This window comes from Sturnira hondurensis, unplaced genomic scaffold, assembly GCF_014824575.4.
Source record: "Sturnira hondurensis isolate 20B ecotype Veracruz unplaced genomic scaffold, ASM1482457v3 Scaffold0005329, whole genome shotgun sequence".
In the NCBI taxonomy this organism is placed as follows: domain Eukaryota; kingdom Metazoa; phylum Chordata; class Mammalia; order Chiroptera; family Phyllostomidae; genus Sturnira; species Sturnira hondurensis.
Genome location: NW_028077960.1, coordinates 4,922,336 through 4,943,420, shown reverse-complemented (window position 1 = coordinate 4,943,420; position 21,085 = coordinate 4,922,336). Strand labels below are relative to the sequence as shown.

At 35.6% G+C, this 21,085-nt stretch overlaps 1 protein-coding gene across 7 annotated transcripts in view; it reads right to left on the bottom strand.

Annotated features, from left to right (window-relative positions):
- MYO9A (myosin IXA) overlaps positions 1–21,085 on the bottom strand; it is a 274,015-nt gene that overhangs the window by 47,289 nt on the left and 205,641 nt on the right. For all 7 annotated transcript variants that reach the window (XM_037047139.1, XM_037047138.1, XM_037047140.1 and 4 more), the window contains 7 exons: positions 18,528–18,670; positions 15,562–15,785; positions 14,937–15,053; positions 13,973–14,161; positions 12,444–12,491; positions 6,629–6,740; positions 4,381–4,442 (listed from right to left, as the gene is read on the bottom strand). In XM_037047139.1, coding sequence (XP_036903034.1) covers positions 4,381–4,442; positions 6,629–6,740; positions 12,444–12,491; positions 13,973–14,161; positions 14,937–15,053; positions 15,562–15,785; positions 18,528–18,670 — 895 coding nt within the window. The remainder of the gene's footprint in view (positions 1–4,380; positions 4,443–6,628; positions 6,741–12,443; positions 12,492–13,972; positions 14,162–14,936; positions 15,054–15,561; positions 15,786–18,527; positions 18,671–21,085) is intronic.

Genomic DNA, 21,085 nt, shown 5'->3' with positions numbered 1-21,085 from the left:
TTTAAATGATATTTTACTGATTATGCTATTACAGTTTCCCCAAATTTTCCACCCTTAGCCTCTCTCCACCCAGCATACCCCACTTCCTCGGGCAAGCCTCCATCCCTGTTCAGATCCATGGGTTATGTGTATAAGTTCTTTGGCTACTCCATTTCCTATACTGTACTTTATCTCCCCATGGCTATTCTGTAACTATCTATTTGTACTTCTTGGAGTGAGATGTGCTACCACTGTGCCAGGAGGTCACTATTTGTATTTCTTAATCCCCCACCCCACTAACATAGGGCAACCATCAAAAAGTTCTCCATATCCATGATTCTATCTCTGTTCTTCTTGTTTGCTTAGTTTGTTTTTTTAGATTCAATTGTTAATAAATATGTATTTTTTGCCATTTTACTGTTCACAGTTTTGATCTTTTTTTCTTAAATAAGTCCCTTTAACATTTCATATAATAATGGTTTCATGATGATAAACTCCTTTAGTTTTTCCCTTGTCTGGGAAGCTTTTTATCTGCCCTTTGATTCTAAATGATATCTTTGCTGGGCAGAGCAATCTTGGCAGTAGGTCCCTGCTTTTCATGACTTTGAATATTTCTTACCAATCCCTTCTAGCCTGCAATTTTTTTTCAAGAATCAGCTGGAATTCTTATGGGAATTCCCCTGCAGATAATTAACTTCTCTTCTCTTGCTGCTCTTCTGTAAAATCTACAGATTCTATCTGTAACCTTCGACATTTTAATGATGTGTCTCAGAGTGGGCCTTTTTGCATCTGTCTTGTTTGGTACTCTGTGCTTCCTGGACTTGCATGTCTAATTCCTTCAGCAAAACTGGTAAGTTTTCTTTCATTATTTTTTCAAATAAATTTCCAATTCCGTGTTCTTTCTCCTCTTCTTCTGGCACCCCTATGATGCAAATGTTGTATTATGCTTGAAGTTGTCCCAGAGGCTGCTTACACTATCCTCATTTTGGGGGATTCTTTTTTCTTCTTGCTGTTCTAATTGGTAGTTTTTTGCTTATGCTCCAAATCATTAATTTGATTCTTGGCTTCATCCACTCTACTACTGTTGCCCTGTAAATTGTTCTTTATATCAATCAGTGTATCCTCATTTCTGACTGGATCCTTTTTTATACTGCTGAGATCCTCACTTAGTTCCATGATTATCCTTATAACCAGTGTCTTGAATTCAGCATCAGATAGATTGCTTATCTCCATTTTGCTTAGGTGTTTTTCTGGAGTTTTGATCTGTCCTCTCATTTGGTCCATGTTTGTCTCCTCATTTTGGCAGCCTCCCTGTGTTTGTTTCTATGTATTAGCTAGAGCTGCTCTGACTCCATGTCTTGGTAGTGTGGCCTAAAGTAGTAGATGTCCTGTGGGGCCCAGTGGCACAGCCTCCCCTATTACCCAAGCTGGTACTCAAGCTGTGCCCTTTGTGTAGACTGAGTACACCCTCCTCTTGAAGATGAGCCTTGGCTGCTGTTGGCACATCAATGGAAGGGATTTACTAAACTGCAGGCCAGTTAGCTGCAAGGACTGGCAATGACCACTGACCACCAACATCTGGCCTCTGTGGAGGATCAGCTGTGTAGGCCAATGTCAGATCTCACCTCTATTTTGCCCGTAGCTATAACAAAATCTGAGCTATAACACAATCTGAGATGGCTGCTACTTGTGCTGGGCTTAGGGATTCCCAGGTAAAGCCAAGCTGTGAATCTACACTGACTATTGCTAGTGCTGGGGCTGGGACTTACTGAAGCCAGCTGTTGCTTATTTGATAGAATTTAGGAAGCTGTGGAGCATGAGCCAAGACCAGCCATCCATAAGGCAAAGCAGCTTGGGTAGGCTGGTACCTTGTGTGGGGCAGAGTCCCTGGGCATCTCCAAGGTGGGCCAAACAGATCTCTAGCTTATCAGCTCTGTTGGGGGGGCGGGGGTTGGTTTAGAAAAAGGACAATGGCCTCTGCTCCCTGTGATGACAGACACTTCAGTTGCTCCCTGTATACCTTTCAAGTTGCTATCCCAGTGCTGGAGCTCAGAGGGAGTAAGTCTGAGTTGGTGAGTCCATGTATCGGTTCTGTAGGGGGAACTGCTTGGGGCTCCAGCATTTTCTTCCACCAACTCAATCCCTGCTGGTTTTTGCAGCCAGAAGTTGTGGGGACTTACCTTCCTGGCACTGGAACCCTGGGCTGCGGGACCTGGTATGTGGCCAGGACTCCTTATTCCCAAGATATCCCTCCCAAATTTTTATCCACCACACGTAGGTGTGGGAACAGCCCATTCTGCGTCTTCATCCCTCCTATACCAGTTTGGATGGATGGTTTCTTTCATTCTATATTTATCAGACTTCCATTCAACTTGGTTTTATAGTTGTCACACTTCCCCTCAACTCAATTTCTGACGCTTCTGAGTTATGATTACTCTATATTTAGTTATAATTTTGATGTGGCTGTTTGCATAGGTGAGCCATGCCTGCCCATGCCATGATCTTGGAGTTGATTTCCTTAAATCAGCCAATATGCTTTTAAACCTATCTTTTGAGTTTTATAAATTGGGTTGCATTTTTTATTTTTAAAATTTCCATTTGAATAAATATATATTTACATGAATTTTTTCATTTTCTAATTAGACAATAAATTTTTTAAATATTTTTACATATTATCTGAACATACTAATCAAAAAAAATTTAGCTACATGTCTGACACTTCGGTAATTGAATCATCTATGAGTCTATTGATATTGTCTATTTGTTTTGTTCTTAGTCTCATATTATTTAAAAACAATTTGCAAAGGCTTGGATGATGTTATCTCTGGAGAAAATTCACTCTGGTAGGTAGTCAGAATAAGGAACAGATCAGATCATCCTAATCCAATCAAGAATAGCATCGCCCTGGTTGGTATAGCTCAGTTGGCTGGAGCATCATCTCTCAGACCACAAGGTTGTGATTCAATTCCCAGTGGGTTTGACAGCAAGTCAGGGTGTATACAAGAAAGCAATCAACTGCTGTTTCTCTCTCACATCAATATTTCTCTTTCTCCCTTCCCCTCTCTCTAAAAGCAATGAAAATAATGTCCTTGGTTGAAAATTCTTTTAAAAGCTTGGTTTTGGTTTTTATAAAGTTCAGTCTATCAATGGTTTACCCCTCTTTCCTAGAGTATAGCTCTTCAGAGATGTTAGTGAAAGTCTTAGAGTATTGACTAGGTTCCCACTTTGAAGGTGGATAATACAACCTCAATTTTTCTTTTCTTAGACTGGAAAAAAACCCTCTAATCTGCTTTTCTATTTAGCTCCTTAGCCCCTTGCCCTGTGCAACTTAATCTAGAAAATGCCTTGGGAGAAAACCTCTGATTTTCAGGCTCACTTCTCTCTGTTTGGATCATGGTCCTTCAAGTTCTGACAATCCTAGACTCCAAATTTTGTTTTTATAGCCCTATGAGATTCCTAAAAACTTTGCTGACTTCTCTGATTTTTAAATATGGCCCTATGCCTATGAGGAGAAAAACACCTCATAGGTATAGATTTACTACTCCACAACTGTCTTCTCTCTAGGATCTAGGCTCCTAAAGCCCAGTTTGCCTGAGCAGTTTTCTGATGTTGCGCAACAGACATTTTCAGTTGTTCTCAGCATGGGCATTAGTGTGCCACAAGCTACTCCATCTAAGCTGGAAGCAAATGTCCCACCTACATTGTATTTTAATCCTCGAATGAAATTTTCCTTTGTCCTTTGCCATGATTTGTCTATGAATTTGGAACAGCTGCAAATTCTACACATACATTACAAACAATATGCACACACATTTATAGTTCAGATTTTCACAGTACTGTTACAGTCGTCCGTATGTGACGAGTAAGTATGAAAACGTGATTATATATCAATGAAAGCCTGAAATCTTTCAAAAATGGTTGTATCCTTGACGCATGAAATACCAAAGTACATGTAGTACCTTTTAGTTCTCTGTGATTCACAAGTAGAAAGTATGTAAAAATACCAACTATGCAGTAAATTTTGATGTTTAGGTTAAAATCTTTAACTGTAAAGATTTCACTTTCAAGGTAGTTCCTAGGAAGATTTTAATGAAGTAGGAAACCTTTCAAAGTAGTATTTTAATAAATTGTTGGAGAAACAGTTTAGTAGCTTCCATGTAGTAAAGGTAAATACAGTTCTAGGAAAATCAATCCAGTTGCATAGAGAGATGTACATATATATCTCTTTATACGTACATACTGGATCATGACATAAAATGTATTTCTTACTGAGATTTGTGGTCAATGTTTGAAAACCACTGCTCTATAAAACTATCAAAGAGTCCTTGATTTCTTTCCACGAGGCACAAAAAAACCCAACAATATATGTTAATTATTACTCACAGGTAATTAATTTCTTACCTTTTTAGAACACTTGGCTGTGGTTTTCAGACAGCACTTCTTATGGCAAGCGTACTTGCACACTGAAAAACAGATTAAAATGCAGAATTTATAGAAGTCTGTACATCAATGATAAGAAATTAAAAAGTTTGTTTATTTTGTATGTAATTTTTTTCTTTAAATCTGAGACTGCTATAATGGCAAATATACACTTTGTACAATACTAGAAAGAAAAAAATTAATCCATTCTTTATAAATTCAATTTACTTATTTAACCCATTTTACTTGGAAATATAAAGTTGAAAAACATGCCTAAAATTTCTAAGGCATGTTTTTCTATAAACCAATGTTTATAAATATTTTTTATTCTTTCAAGACTGCCCAACCTTTCTCCCTACTCCTTCATATTCCAGTAGAATATTTATTTATATTTGTGGTTTGATTCACAAATTAGTGTTCATGTTCCCCTCATACACTTGTTCTACAATCTGCTAAAATGACAGAAATACCTTTTAGGAATCATTCCAATGGGCAAGAAAGGCATTACTACCCAAAGAGCCTTAATGAAATTAAAAGTTAAACAGTACATTAAGGTATAAGAAAGGTCTGATTTATTTTTTTAGAAGGTCCAGAACAGAGCTCTAAAGAACCAAAACATACCATGTGTTTGGGAAGATAAAAGGTTCACAGCAGAAATAAAGTCTTAGAGCAGATGATAACAGGGTGCCTAGGCAGCTGGGAAGAGGCACTCTAAGAGGAGGGTATTGAGAACACACTGGACCATGACATTTTGCTATACATGCTCTGGTGCCCGCATATCGACAACTGAGTATCCTTGCCTTTCTATAGTAAACCTGTGGGGTTTTCAAGGCCAAGATCAAGTAGAGGAGGCTATCACTGTACTGATAAAATCACCAGTACAGGCACAAAGAAAGTTAGTAATTCTACTAAAAAATCAAACCTAAAAACAGAGAAAAACAGATTATTCACTAAATGATTCTAGGACAAAAAAAAAAAATCAAACCAAGCCCACCAAAGTAATAAAAAAGCAGATTCTTTACATTTTCAGTTTCAAATCACAAAGAAAATTCTACCGAACCAACAGGAGTCAAACTAACATTAAACAGCCATTATAACATTTTAAACTACTGATAACAAAAGAAAAATAATTGAATAAGTGAGCATATCCAGCAACAGTGGTGATTTGGCTATGGTGAGCAGGACTTTTCTTCTTGCCATACTAGGTCCAGCTCTCCCTAATGTTTCATCATTCAGTTCTAGTCCACTAGTAAACAGGCCCTCACAGAATCACTGACAGTACCAGAGGAGATCCATGGAATGACAGGAACGGAGAAAATTCCTCTGTAAGCCAGAACCAAGTTGACCTGCAAAAAGTCGCTAATCTCATTCTAGGATTTATATGAGTCTGATGAAAGGATTACAACAGGGTCAAAAAGGTACCTTTTTGGTTTTAATCTAAGGATTCATTAGTTAACTAACCCATTAAGCCCTAGCTGGTGTGACTCAGTGGCTTGAGTGCCAGCCTGTGAACCAAATGGTTGCGCTGGTTCGATTCCCTGTCTAGGGCATATGCCTGGGTTGTGGGCCAAGTACCCAGTAGAAGGCATACAAGAGGCAACCACACATTGATGTTTCCCTCTCTCTCTCCCTCCCTTCCCCTCTTTAAAAATAAATAAATACAATTTAAGAAAATTAATTCATCCATCTACAGGTCCATCTACCCAACAAATAGTTATTAAAACTTACAGTATTCCAGAACAGTTCTAGGCACTGGTGATATAGAAAAGACAGGTAAGTTTCTCAACCTTATAGAGCATACATCCTACTGGGACAAACTTACTAATAAGAAAACAAATGGATATTTGAGTGGCTAATAAGTGCTGTGAAGACTTTTAAAGCTGAGTAGGGATGACAGAGAATTAGAGGAAAGGATGGCATTTTGGGTAGGAGAGTAATAAAAGAGTTCTCTAAGAAGTAACATTTGAGTAGAGACATGAATAAACTGAAAGAGTAAGCCCTACCAACATCTGGAAGAAAAGCATTTCAGATAGAATGAGATCCAAATGACTAAAGAACATCAAAATATCTGGTTTGGCTACCAGGAGTAGGAGAAAGAAAGTAGTGAGAGGCAAGGTTAAAGAATTAGGAGGTATTACTTTATCCTTTATGTTAAAGAAGACATAAGAAAACTCAGAGAAATAGAAATGTCAAGTAATTTTTAAAATCCTCAAAGATCTCTTATACTTACATTTGCAAACAGAGGCTCGGTCCATTATCCATATCAGAGAAGAACAGTACTCACAGTATGTAGGAATGCTATACTGAGTGGCCTTAAAGATGTGACCGTTGTGCTCTTCCACCTGAATGAAAAAAATATAGCTATTTGTGTTAACGCCAACAGGAAATGGTGCCCTAACATGGCCAGCCAATGGAAAATGCTTCAATCACTTGTTAAGTCCTTTTGAGTGCTTATTCCAGAAGGAAAATTATGATCTTCTAAGGAATAAAATAAAAGTAAAATATGTGTTCCCTGCTTTCCAAAAGCTAACAATTTAGTGGAGAAACAAGACCAAGTTACATGAAAACCAGAGGATAATACTACAAACACATTAAGAGCTGCCTTATGTGAGTCTAATCTGCATGTCAAATTAAAAACAGTTCCTAAACCTTTATTCTCAACCCCCAAAACCTTTTACACTTTTGAAAATTATTAATGACCTCAAAGAACTTTTGTTTATAGAAGTTGAACTTACTGATATTTGCTATATTAGAAATTAAAACTGAAAAAATTTTAAGTATTTATCCAATTGATTTAAAATTAACACTAAACATATTAGGTGGTAACATTTTTTAATGAAAAACAACTGTATCTTTAAACAAAAGAATGTAATGACAAGGGGTATTGTTTCAACTTTTTGTAGATCCCTTTAATGTTTGGCTTAATGAAAGACACCTGCATTCTCATAGTCCCTTCTTTATTCAACCTGTTAACAGGTATAGTTTAGTTTAAAAGATATTAAGAAAATTCAGGTTCACACAGATATGAAATTGAAAAAGATGAAAGAATAATTTGCCTCTTCAGATGATACTATATCAAATCTCTACAAATGACAACTCAGGGGTTAATTGAAATAAGAATCTAAAACCACACCAATGAACTCTTTATGCTCTGTGATATTAAAATGTATTTTCCTGGGCTTCATTAAAATTTGTAACTTTTACTTCAAAGTGCCATTAAGAAAATAAAAAGATCAGCCACAGACTTGCAGAAAATACGGTATTTGCAAATTGTATATCTGATAAAGGACTTCTATCTAGAATATATGAAGAACAGTTACAACTCGGTGAGAAAATGATTCAATTTAAAAATGAGCAAAATACTGAACAAACAGTTCATTAAAGAAATACAAATGGCCGACAGGCACATGAAAAGATGATTAAAATCATTAGTCATGAGGGAAATGCAAATTAAAGCCACAATGAGATACTGCTTTGCACTCACTAGGATGGCTGCAAGTTAAGAAGACAGAAACAACAGTTAGTAAGGATGTGGAGCAGCTGAAACCCTCAGATATTGCAGTTGGGACTGTAAAATGGTACAGTCACTTGGAAACAGTTTGGTAATTTTTTAAAATATTCAACACAGAGTTTTCATATGACCTAGAAATTCTAGTCTTACGTTTATACCCAAGAAAACTGAAAACATATGTGCACATAAAAACCTGTATACAAATATTCACAGCATTATTCATAATACCCCCAAAGCAGAAACAACCCAAATAACCAACAAATGATAAAAGGATAAATACAATGTTGTACATCCATACAATAGAAAAGTATTTCAACACTAAAACCCACCAAACTATTGGTATGCATAACTTGAATGAACCTAAAAAAACATTATGCTAAGCTGTACACTGTATGATTCCATTTATGTGAAATGTCCAGAAAATATTATATAAAAACTAAAAGTAGATTAGTGATTGCCTGAAACTGGGAATGGTAAAGAACAATGACTACAAATTGGCGTAATAATCCTCTTGGGGTAATGTAAATGTTCTAAAATCGGATTGAGGTCATGGTTACAGCTATGCAAATTTACTGAAATTCACTGAACTCTGAAGGAATAAATTACACTGTAATTAAATTTACCTCAAAAAGCTCTTTTAAAAAACATTTTGGTCTATCCTGCACTTTACATGGACATTTTACCTATACGTGATTCTCTGGTACTATGCCCCAGGAAAGTGGAGAATGCTGATTCACAGAATTGTGCAGCCCTCCTGAATGTTGACACATCTTATTACACACTATCAAAAGTCATATTTCTTCATACTATCAACAATTTCATTAGAAAATTCTTTACTGGAAAATTGTCATACTCACAATGGCAAATAAAGTTTTCCACAATTCTAATTTTTGCTTGAAAGCTCAAACTCTACTACTGATAATATTGTCAGATGTTTTCTTTGAAGTGACAGAGTCACTTTGTTTACTTTCAGAAAATGTCTGCCAACTAAGTCTAACTAGGCACAGTTTGTTAATAAAGTAAAAGTGATTTCTGTAAAAAAAATAGAGTCTAGAGACACATGTTGACATAAAAAGTTATACACAGATGTTTCTAGTAGCATTACTCATACTAAGTATAAAGTGGAAAAAATCTAAAAGTCCATAAACTGATGAATAGATACATAAAATGTAGTGTAATCTATACGATGGAATATAATTTGGCTATAAGAAGGAATAAAGTACCATACACGCTACAATACGCATGAATATCGAAAATATTACACTAAGTGAAAGAAGGTGGACACAGAAGGCCCATATTGTATGATTTTTTTTATCAATACGAAATGCCCACAAGAGGCAAATCCACAGGAAGTAGATTAGTGGTTGCCAGAGCTGGGGAGACAGAATGGGGAGTGACTTCTCAGTGGTGATAGTTACACAACATAGTGAACATACCGTGTACTGCTTAAGGTGGAGATGTGTTCTGAGAAATGCATTATTGGCTGATTTTGTCACTGGGTGAACATCATAGAATGCACTTATGCAAACCTAAATGGAACAAACTACTACATGCACAGGCTATATGGATAGCTTACTGCTCCTAGGCTACAAATCTATTTGGCATGTTACTGTACTGAATACTGAGTGCTACTGTTATACAATGTTAAATATTTACATACATGAACATACATAAATATACAAAAGGTACTGTAATAATATAGTATAAAAGATAAGAAATGGTATAACACCTCGGCCAGGTTGCTCAGTTGGTTGGAGTGTCGTCCCATACACCAAGAGTTACAGGTTTGATCCCCCATCAGGGCACCTACCTAGGTTGTGGGTTCGATCCCCAGTTGGGGTATGTATAGGGGGAAACCAATCAATGTTTCTCTCTCTCTCTCTCTCCCCACCCTCCACTTCCTCTCTGTCTAAAAAAAATCAATAAACACATCCTCCGGTGAGAATTAAAAAAAGAAGAAGAAATAGTACACCTGTATAAGGCACTTACCATGAATGGAGCTTGCTGGATGGGAAGTTGTTCTAGGTGAATCAGTGAGTGAGTACTGAATAATGTGAAAACCTAGGACACTACTGTATACTACCATAGACTTTATAAACCCTGTGCACTTAGGCTACACCAAATTTATAAAGCACCATGAGATTAAGTCAAGCATGAGGGAAATGATGCAATCAAGAGATATGGTAAACACAAGTGTAAGAATCACAGCACAGTCTTACAGCAAACATTTTTTTGCATGAGCAGAGAGTATTTACTCTAAAACAAAAATAAAGAATATTTACTATACTATATTCTTTATTGTTATTTATTTATTTATCTATCTATTTATTTACTTTAGATTTTATTTATTTTTAGAGAGAGGGGAAAGGAGAGAGAAAGAGAGAGAAAGAGAGGGAAAGAAACATCAATGTGTGGTTGCCTCTCATGTGTCCCCTACTGGGGACCTGGCCTGCAACCCAGGCATGTGCCCTGACTGGGAATTGAACCGGCGACCCTTTTCTTCACAGGCCCATGCTCAATCCAGCCAGGGCTCTTTATTGTTATTTTAGAGTCATTTATTATCATTATCAATACTAGGTACTGTATACAACTGCATGTTCTATACTTTCATACAACTGGCAGCACAGTAGGTTTGTTTATACCAGCATCACCACAAACACAAGAGTAGAGTTTTGCTCTGACATTATGAAAGCTCTGACCTCACTAGGCAATCGAAATTTTTCAGCTTCATTTTAATCTTATGGGACCACCATCGTTTATGCGGTTATGATTGAATAAAATGTCCTTATTCAGCACATAACTATATACTACACCACACTAAACTATATACTTTAAATGTTTTAAAACAGTAAATTTTTTCATATGGATTTTGTCACATTTTTAAAGGCTAGACCAATTTACAAAAATTGTACAAATGATTTTTTTAGATAAGCATCATTTGCCGCTATTGCAACTGACTTAGTTTATGCTAAGTTGTTAGCAGTTTTACCCATCACTGTTTTTGTGGTGGCTTAGTGAAGAAGAAAAATAATGTTACTACAATTATTATTGTGAAAATAGTTTTGACCTTGCAAAATCCTTGAAAGTGTCCCAGAAACCCCTCAAAAATAACACTTTGAGAGAAACCAGATTAAAGAGTTTAATAAGTCAAGAAAAAAGCATAGAAGAATATACACCATACTATTAACTATAGTGATTCTCTCTGCTGAAATAAAATACCCAGAAATAGATGTAACATGAAATAACAAAAATCTATATGTGAAAAACTTTAAAACCCTTCCTAAAGGACACAAAAATAGACTTTAAAAGATGAAAAGTTTCAAAATTAAAGATTCAATATTATAAAGATATCCATTCTATATTAACTTATAAGCAAAGTTAATAAAAGCTATTAATAGATTTTTAAAAGATTTTATTTATTTATCTTTAGAAAGGAAGGGAAGGAGAGAGGGAGAGAAATATCAATGTATGGTTGCCTCTTGTACATCCCCTGCTGGGAAGTGGCCTGCAACCCAGGCATGTGCCCTAACTGGGAATCGAACCACGATTCTCTGGTTCACAGGCCCACGCCCAATCCACTGAGCTACACCAGCCAGGGTGCTATTAATAGATTTTTGCTTAATCAAATTAGACAAATGAATTCAAAGCTCATGAACAAAAACAAGTAAGAATAGCCAGAAAAGTTCTGAAAAAGTAAACAGGGAGGATTTAGCCCTGTCAATTATTACACATAGTAACAGCTGGATAATTTTAAAAGTGTGGAATTAACTCACGAATATTTGGATCAACTAATGGTAAAGGATATAAAAGAGAAAAATGGGCAATGAACATAAACACGTAGGCCATGGGGGAAAATGTAAATAGTACTTAGAGCATAAAAAGAGATATTCATTGATAATAAAAGAAAAAACTATAGAGAGAAACTACTCAGGTTTTCCTTATTTATCAAACTGACAAAAATTTAACAACCCACATTGATACATTACTGTTGAAATGGAAGAATGAAATTACCCATATGAGGAAATGAGGCACTATTTATCAAAATGACAGATGCATTTTCTTATGACCCAATAATTCCAATTCTAGTAATCCCCCTCCACTCACTCACATGTACACACACTCTTATTGACTGTGCCATTACTGTCTGTGACAGAAGAAGAGTAGAAACAACCCAATGGCCCAGCAATGACTATCAAGACAGCCGTAAAACAGATTTCTGTGCACAGCTATTAGATGCTTTCCATTGCTAATGTAACAAATAACCAAAAATTTAGAGGCTTAAAACATCTACTAATTATCACACGGTTTTGTATATCAGAAGTCAGCCATTTTAGGAAGCCACCACTGATAACAAGTCAAATCACAAAAGAGAAAGTCACATTTATCATTCCAAATAATTTTTAAAGCTATACGTAAGTACTCTAGGTAGCTCATAAGCTTATTTCTTAAATATCTCCACAAGAATACTGTATGATATTCTTCAGACTACTGGCCTAAAAATTACTTTTTTGTAACATAAAAGATTATAACTTACTAAATCAGTTTCTTTTTTCCTTCTTTTCTTTCTTTCTGTTTTTGGCACCTGGTGGGAAATAAATACAAAAATTGTGATTTAGAAAAAAAACCCAAAATACTTTCTTACTTCTTTGCAAATGCTGATGTTTTGGCTCAAAAGGCAACAGAATAAGTATATGTGACAAATTCTAATATTTGGTGCAACAGTGCTCATAAAGGAAAGAGAATGAAAGGACGTTTAGAGATTATTGTCTTTTTAAACCTCAGTTCTGTCCAGACACCACACCATATTAACTTATATGATAATTTTGTTTTACCCACTAATTAAATGATTACTAATTTTAAAGATTGCACTTTCCCTATTTTGGCTCTAGAAAACTCTCTATCCCAGAGCTAAACATAAAAAACTATTGCCCTGCCCAAGTGGCTCAGTTGAGTGAGCACTGTCCCATACATCAAAAGGTTGCGGGTTCAATCCCTGGTAGAGGCACATATGAGAGGCAACTGATCAATGTTTCTCTCTCACACTGATGTCTCTCTCTCCCTTTCTCTCGCTCTCCCCCTACACTCCCTCCCTCCCTCCCTTTTTTTCTTCCTTCCCTCCTTTCTCTCTAAAAAAAATCAATAAACATGTTCCCAGGTGAGGATTAAACAATAAATAAAATAAAAATTAGAAGCTATCATTTGGATATAAAAAAGCTTTTCTACATGTATTTCCTGCTAACCACAGTATAGAACACTCCAACGTTAACCTTTTAAAATTTTAAACAAAGGCAGTATAAACTTAGTAAGAATCTTCTTCTGCATAACATAGAACAGAAGAACTTTTAAGGATTTATTTCTATCTGACGACTTCAAAAATGATTTCAGATGATTTATAAATCTCAATACATAGAAACTAGAGTAACTTGAATTTAAATGGAACATAATCAACAAAAAGGATTAATGGTGTTCTTAATGCTTAATAATAACTAGAGCTAGACTACTAAAAAAAGAGCCACATTGGTAACTTTGTATATAATGCTACTCTTCTGTAACATAGATTTCATAATACTTATTTAATAGGGCTGAAGCAAGAATCACATCAAATACCAAACACCAAGTTCAAGTCCTAGCACTTAATAAAATAAAGGTTATTATTACTGTTACATAGATTTCCAGAAACATACATTTTCCTAAAACCTAATTTAAATAAGAATATAATTTGTGGGTCCCCATATAAAGGTCACTAGATGATACAGTAAATTACATCTTCAACTTTTGTTTTAACAAGAGAAAATTCATGTATTGACCTCCATCAAAGCTGAGGGTACAATCTTGAATGCACAACATTATATTTTACCTCAGTGAAGAATGTATTAACTGCAAAAGATTTACAAAATATGGTCTGATGAGCTTCTAAGATAGAATGGAGTTTGTTAAATTTCAAGTAATGCTGAACTGACACGTTCACTATAATGTTTGTCTCAAATACCAGCTGTCCCAAACAGATGCCTAAGCAGAGTTCATAACTGAATCCTTTTAGGAACCAAAACACATCATATTTACCTTTGGGGGTATACAATCCAAAGTCTTGAATTCATTCATATATTCATCTAAAAACACTTTAAAAGTGTTCACCCAAACTCTGACTGGAGATTCTCTCCAATCACGTTGCTCAAGCCTCATGGTCTTTTCCAGAATCTGCTCAAATAGTGCATAGAGGTCTTTATATCGTATGCTTTTGCCATCATCCACCTAATAAGCAATAAAAAAAGAACTTTAAAGTTTCTGAAGAAATTCTTTAAATACAGAAGACTGACTCAACTTGCAGCAGGCAGTACTCAGAATACAGATTAGGAACCTGATGTACTTTCTAATGGGCACGTCCATGATGCCACGTGGCACCTGCGGATGTAAACCCCCACTCTACTGTGAAATACCTGCTGAGTGAAACCTGCTAAATTTCTGTGAATACCTAACAGCTTAAAAATGTAGTAATTTTAAAAAGCCCTGGGAATTTCTCTCATAAGTCACGCATTAATTATTATACACTTTAGCATCAAAAACAAGTTTTCTAAAAGAGAACTAGTATCATATGAAAGTATAAATTTGACAGTGATATAAACTGATAAGTAGAAATCAGTGAATAAAACTGTTCTAATTCCACTGGAAAAAAAACTATGTAATTCCACACAGGTAAGAATTTGAAGCTTCACTTAAAGGATTATGAGAAGTCAAGAGAGCAGGGAGCCACTGGGTGAAACAGAATGATACCCAGAATATCTAAATTCAGTATCTTAAGGAACTGAAAATATACCCAGGAAGGGGAAAAAGAAAACTACTCAAGGAAATTCAAGGAAGCTATTGATCTGAAGCCAGTCAGAATGCTTTTTCCCTACCTGTACATGAAACAAAACCAAGGAACTGGAGAAATTTCTAGTTAAACATGGCCTTTCTATTATCTCCTACAGTACTGACAAATTTTTTGTATGTTGAACTACAAAATATATCCTAACAATGCCCAACTCACCGCCAATGCAGAGGAATAAAAGCTGAAGATATTCTGCCGGAATTCTTTCAGGGCTTTTTTAAATACAACATCCACGAGTGTGTCTTTCTTGCTGTCTTCATTATCTAGGTCATTCACCTGCGGGCCATAGACAGGGTTTTTGTAGAGAATCAAGTAACTGAAAAGAAGTGAATGCAACTGTGGACACATACTGGTGTTTCAACAATGACTGCCCAAAAGTGCAAGCCACTGTTATTAAGGGACCCTGGTAAAAGCATGACTAAATAGGCACAGTTTTATTACTACTAGGTGATTTCTAATGTCCCTTCTAACATTTATGATTCTACAGTGCTACCAGAAAAACTTCAAGTGTACAACGACAAGCCTCACCTTCACTCGTATAGTTATATTTACTATAACATGGCAGTTATAGTAAAATGGAGGTCTAGAGTAAAAACTAAAACATTCGTCTGTCTACCCAGACTGACTAATGAGTATCATATTACTTGCATCTTCCTGACAAAGAACAGACTATCTAACTTAATGAAATATATGTCAACTTGATCTCTAATGGCCATATCCTGATACATAAAAGTATTCCAGAGTCAAAGCTGTTCATGGGCCTAACTGAGCATTCAAAGTGTACCTTTTTCAGAAGAAATTCATCCATGCTTTTTAAATCACTGGCACTTGCTATGATCTGGACAGAGTCATTTTGCCAGTGCATAGATTCCAAAGCCACGCTGCTGATCTTCACACTTCGCTTGCGCTTTGCCTTTGGAGAGGGCTCTTTGTTCTCTTTGAACTCCTTCTGGGAACTACCAGGCAACTCTGGGCTCAAAGGAGGTGTTGGATGATAGAGAGCTGATTCTATGATTCAAGATAGAGTAGCCAAAAAGAAAAGATATTCAGTAAAAATAATGAAATCTCCAAATCCCTCTTTGTAAGTATAAGTTCCTTTAGTTACTGTAAGAAACACATGTAAATATCTAAAAAGCAAAGTAACATTAATGCTTGAAGCCAGGTAGTTAAACAATAAATCCAGATTGCACATTTGTACAGAACATGTAGTTAAGAATTATCACTTTTCAACGGAAAATACTCATGTCTTCTTAAGGTCTAATACAAACCTGGACAGAAGTGTGTGACAGATGGGAAGCCTGGATCTCAGAGGCCTCCATCCCAAAGAAAAGAAACAAGAGTACAGAACCACACTAGCATGTTAATTCAGTCAGTCTAACTACTCCTGTTTGAAAGAATATCCAGCTATATAAAATTATATAATTATCACTTATAAATTTTAAGAGGCAACCTAGCCTCTTGCTCCAATCTTATACCAGAGCAAAAGTGAGGAAGCTTCTGGAAGAGCAATGAGTAATTTTCAGTGTTCTGGGTAACTGGAAACTCCAAGCTGATACTGTTCAACAATTTCTATGGCCTTAATTATAAAAATACATAATTATCAAACCAGTAAGGTTTGGTAATTATCATTATTTCCTTACTAGTGACTACAGCCATAAATGCTTCAGTAATAATATCTAGACTTAGTCTGGCAACCTGTTTAGGGAGCCAGGTAACAAATGGCTCATATCTGCTTCAGTCTCTTTTGTATTTAGGATTTTCTTATGTACCTTCCAAATAACTGCATTTCCCAGAGAATTCCTGGAGTGAACTGACTTTGTATACACTCTTAGAAAGCACAATAATTTTTCTCTACAATTGTTTACACCCAGGAAACTGGACTACATGTAGTCCATCACAATCTAGAACTACACTGGGTTTGCTAAAACCCTACCTGGGTCTTCTTGAGAATATTGGCCCCTTCTCATTTCACATACATGTTTGTTTCCCCCACATGTATCCACCTTACCTCTCTCCAATGGTATATCCTCATCCCATCAAAAAGCTAATTCTGATACCGGGGGAAAAGCAGCCTCCCCTAACTGCGTAATTCCACCTCAGCAGAAGCGAGGCTAACCCAATCTCAATATGGCACCAGAATAAAAACTATAAAGACACAGGATACAAACACACTCAAATTGCTGTCAACTGATTTTACCTAGATACATATGTTTTTCTTTTAGCAAAGTCGGTATCTTTCTTATAATAAAGAAATAATTACTAGAGAAACTGTTTATAATCTTATTTCATCATTAAAAACATGGGCAACCTTAATAAATTTATCCAACTATAATTAAAAGGCTACAACCTTAACTTTTATATACATATCCTTATGGAGCAAATACACAATGAAGACTGCTAATAATATATGCTCCAACTAAAAAGCTTTAACCTTTCTTCTTGGGAATTAGCAATGGAGAAGGTAACTGTGAAAAGTGAGAAAATCAGAGTGATTATTGTAAACCAGATAAGATATAGGAAACTGATCCTATTAGTAATATAATGGTAAGGAACTCCAAGTCCTCCAAACGAAACTTGTAGTATTCACTTAATTCAGTATTAGTTTTATCCTTATCAGTTTGTCAACTGATAGGATCAATGCCACAACACATAAAAACACGGTTCGAATTGTATTTCTACCATTTTTTTCTTGTGACACACAGGTGCCTCTGACCCATCCTTTCCTAGGCCAGAGGATGATCTTTCGATCTTTCCTCCTTGGCCCTTTATCTTATCCTAGATATGAGAAGTTTTGTTTACTTCCTGCAACTGGGTCTGTTATATCTTTCTTTAAGAGAAAACTTTCTTCCTAGAACCTCTTTCCATTTTATCACCCATCCACTGCTGTTTCACACCCTCATTACCACAGGTCCACCTTTCATGTATATTTGTATGGAAGACAGCTGACATCTTTACATAGTAATTAAAAACATGCCTAAGCAAAGGGCTTGGGAAGAATGCGGTAATCTAATAGAGTGATTACTGAAATCCTTGGAGAGTTAGTGATTCCAGCATTTAGAAAAACCAGTTTTCTCAACAGATTAACTAACCATTGGGTATTTTCAAATGTGTTATGACTGATGCTCAAAAAGTTAAAATAACAGCTACCATTATAAAGTTGAAGGCACCAGCATATGGTAGGCACTTAATATGTAGCATGGGTGATTAAGAATGTGGACTCTTGAGGTAGACTACTTGGATTCAAATCTCAGCTCTGCCAATTACTATATGTTTATAAGGAAATAACTTCTCTGTATCTCAGTTTTTTCATCTATAAACTGGGAATAATAATATGCTTCAAAAAGTTGTATCAACTGAGTTAATGCACACACACTTACTACAATGCCTTGTACATAGTAAGCACTCAAGTATTAGCTGCTACCTTCTTATTTTTACTACTAATACATATTTGTCTATGAGTACATGACGGCTACACTTTAAAAAAATGAGGCTGACTAAAGATTCACCACCATTCTTGAAGTAGTTGTTACTTCACTGTTTTGTACCACATTTCCTTGGAACTTCTATTATAGGTACAATGTATTTTTTATAATTATTTTTTAGTTAAGGAAGGATGTAATAATCCTGGTCCTAGCTCATTAGAATATCAGCCAACAGGATTGCCATCACGAACACGAGAGCGACAGCACACTTTTCCAAATAGTGAATAGGAATTACAAAGACAATCTCCACCCTTTGTCCATCCTTTACCATCTGGAAACGGGTGAGCTGGAATCGGATCTGAGGCAGCAAAGAGTGCTGAGACCTCTGGCTGCGTAGCAGGTTTCACTCTGGTAGTCTTCTTCTCCCCTTGTTTCCCTTTGGCCCAGAATCTCATCCTAGCTCTCTGAGGTCTATTTAGAAAAAAAAAAATAATAAAGGTAAAAATGGAAATCAGCACACCCCAGTGATAATAATATTTGTATGCCACTTTAAGTTATGTTAATGTTATAAAGACCTTTCATGTATATATTAGTTCATTTAACATTTTCACATAAGTTTAATCATATTTAATTTTCAATTTCACATTTAAATTTCATCTGAATTTCCTTAACTTCAATAGAGAAATAATAAGACCCAAGAGACATTAAATAATTCCCTAAAATAAAAAGACACAAAGCACTGGAAGTAGGATTCCAACTCAGGTTTTCTAAGCCTTAAACTGGTACCTTTTCATTCTGGTCCTCCTTCTAGCTTGGACTTAGTGTGCAGACAATTTAACAAGAAAAAAAATACTGTAAAAAAAAACACTGATATCCCATCACTCTGAAATATATTAGTTTACATTTTGGGGGTAATTTTCTCCCAGTCTTTATTCATAAGCATCCCTGTTTTCATACCTTGTAATCATGATGGAGACAGATTTTTAAATATTTCCACTTACCATTATTTAACACAAGTTTAAATGGTACTCTATATTCATGAGCCATCAATATTAATTAACAAGGGCCTCCACTTAACTTGTTATTTTGCGCCAGGCACAGTACTAAGTACTTGTGTAGGGTTACTTGATATAATTATAACAACATGTTTACTTCCAACTATTATAACAGTTTTACAGGTGACAAATTGGGGGCTTAACTATTAGGTACTTTTCCCAAGGATCCACAGCCAGTGAGTGACAAAGTTGAGAATCGTATTTACTATGCTATATTGCCTCATTCTTAAGTGCTTAATATACTCTTATCACATTAATCAAGGCAACACCTTGAGATAATAACAATAGCTCAAGTTTACTGACCACATATCAGATATCCTAACCCCTTACTAGAAGACTTCCTTATACATCAGTGAGTTCCTTCACATGTTCACCTAGTCAATAAAAATTTTTTTGAGCATCTACTAGAAGCCAGTTAATATACCTTATGTATGATACACCTAATTTTCACAAGTACAGCTGACTGTGAACAACATGGGGATTACAGGCACTGACCCTATGCATAGTTGAAAATCCATATATAAACTTTTGACTCCCCCAAAACCTAACTACCAATAGCCCGCTGCTGACTTGAAGTTTTATTAATAACATAAACAATTAACACGTATTTTGTATGTTTTGTGGATTTATATACTGTATTCTTACAATAAAGCTACAGGAAAGAAAATGTTATTAAGAAAATCATCAAGAAAGAAAATACATCCACAATATTGTATGNATGTATGATACACCTAATTTTCACAAGTACAGCTGACTGTGAACAACATGGGGATTACAGGCACTGACCCTATGCATAGTTGAAAATCCATATATAACTTTTGACTCCCCCAAAACCTAACTACCAATAGCCCACTGCTGACTTGAAGTTTTATTAATAACATAAACAATTAACACGTATTTTGTATGTTTTATGGATTTATATACTGTATTCTTACAATAAAGCTAGAGGAAAGAAAATGTTATTAAGAAAATCATCAAGAAAGAAAATACATCCACAATATTGTATGCATTTGCAAAAAATCTGTGTGCAAGTATACCCAACTAGTTCAAACCCATGTCATTTAAGGGTGATACGTGTGATAAACAGGTATGGTCCTCCCTTTACACATGAGCAAATGAGGCTCAGCGGGCTGATGGAACTTTAGCTGAAGTTAAAATGTGGTCTATCTCGTTTTGAAGCCCATGATCTTTTTTCCTCTGTTCCTTTTTTTTCAAAGCTTCCTCCTAAACTTACATGTCCATATAGTGTAAACAGAAATTTTCTACAAGGCTTATTACAAATGGCAGCACCCTCTGCCATTCTCATTCTTTTCTGCTCCCTAGAGACAACCCTTCTGCATTAGTTTGATTCTTTTAATATTTACTATACTTACATTGCTATCACACCCATGACCACAGATTATAATTAAGCATGTTCCGCTACGTCTGTTCTACACCTTCCACAAACACAGATGTGCCCCCAATAGAATCATATTGTAATTTTAGTTAGATCAATACAGAATATTTTTTAGTAATATTCACTATTTTTATTATGTAAATAATATTCACAACTGAGACACGTAGTTCACAGCAAAATCTACATTTTCCTATAGTTAATAAATATTTTGCTTCACACTTGCTTACTTTTCTATGTACAATTCACCTCCAACGGTTTCCCCATTTGTGTGTATCTCCTCAATATGTTCAAACATAGTAGGTGCTCCATCAAGTTTCATGTTCTTGAAATCTCTCCCAGAGCCTTCTATCCTGCTCTAATCCAACGTGGTTTCTTTCAGTGCTTGCTATACAACAATCATTTAAAAGCTACTTATCACCATCATAATAGAGATTC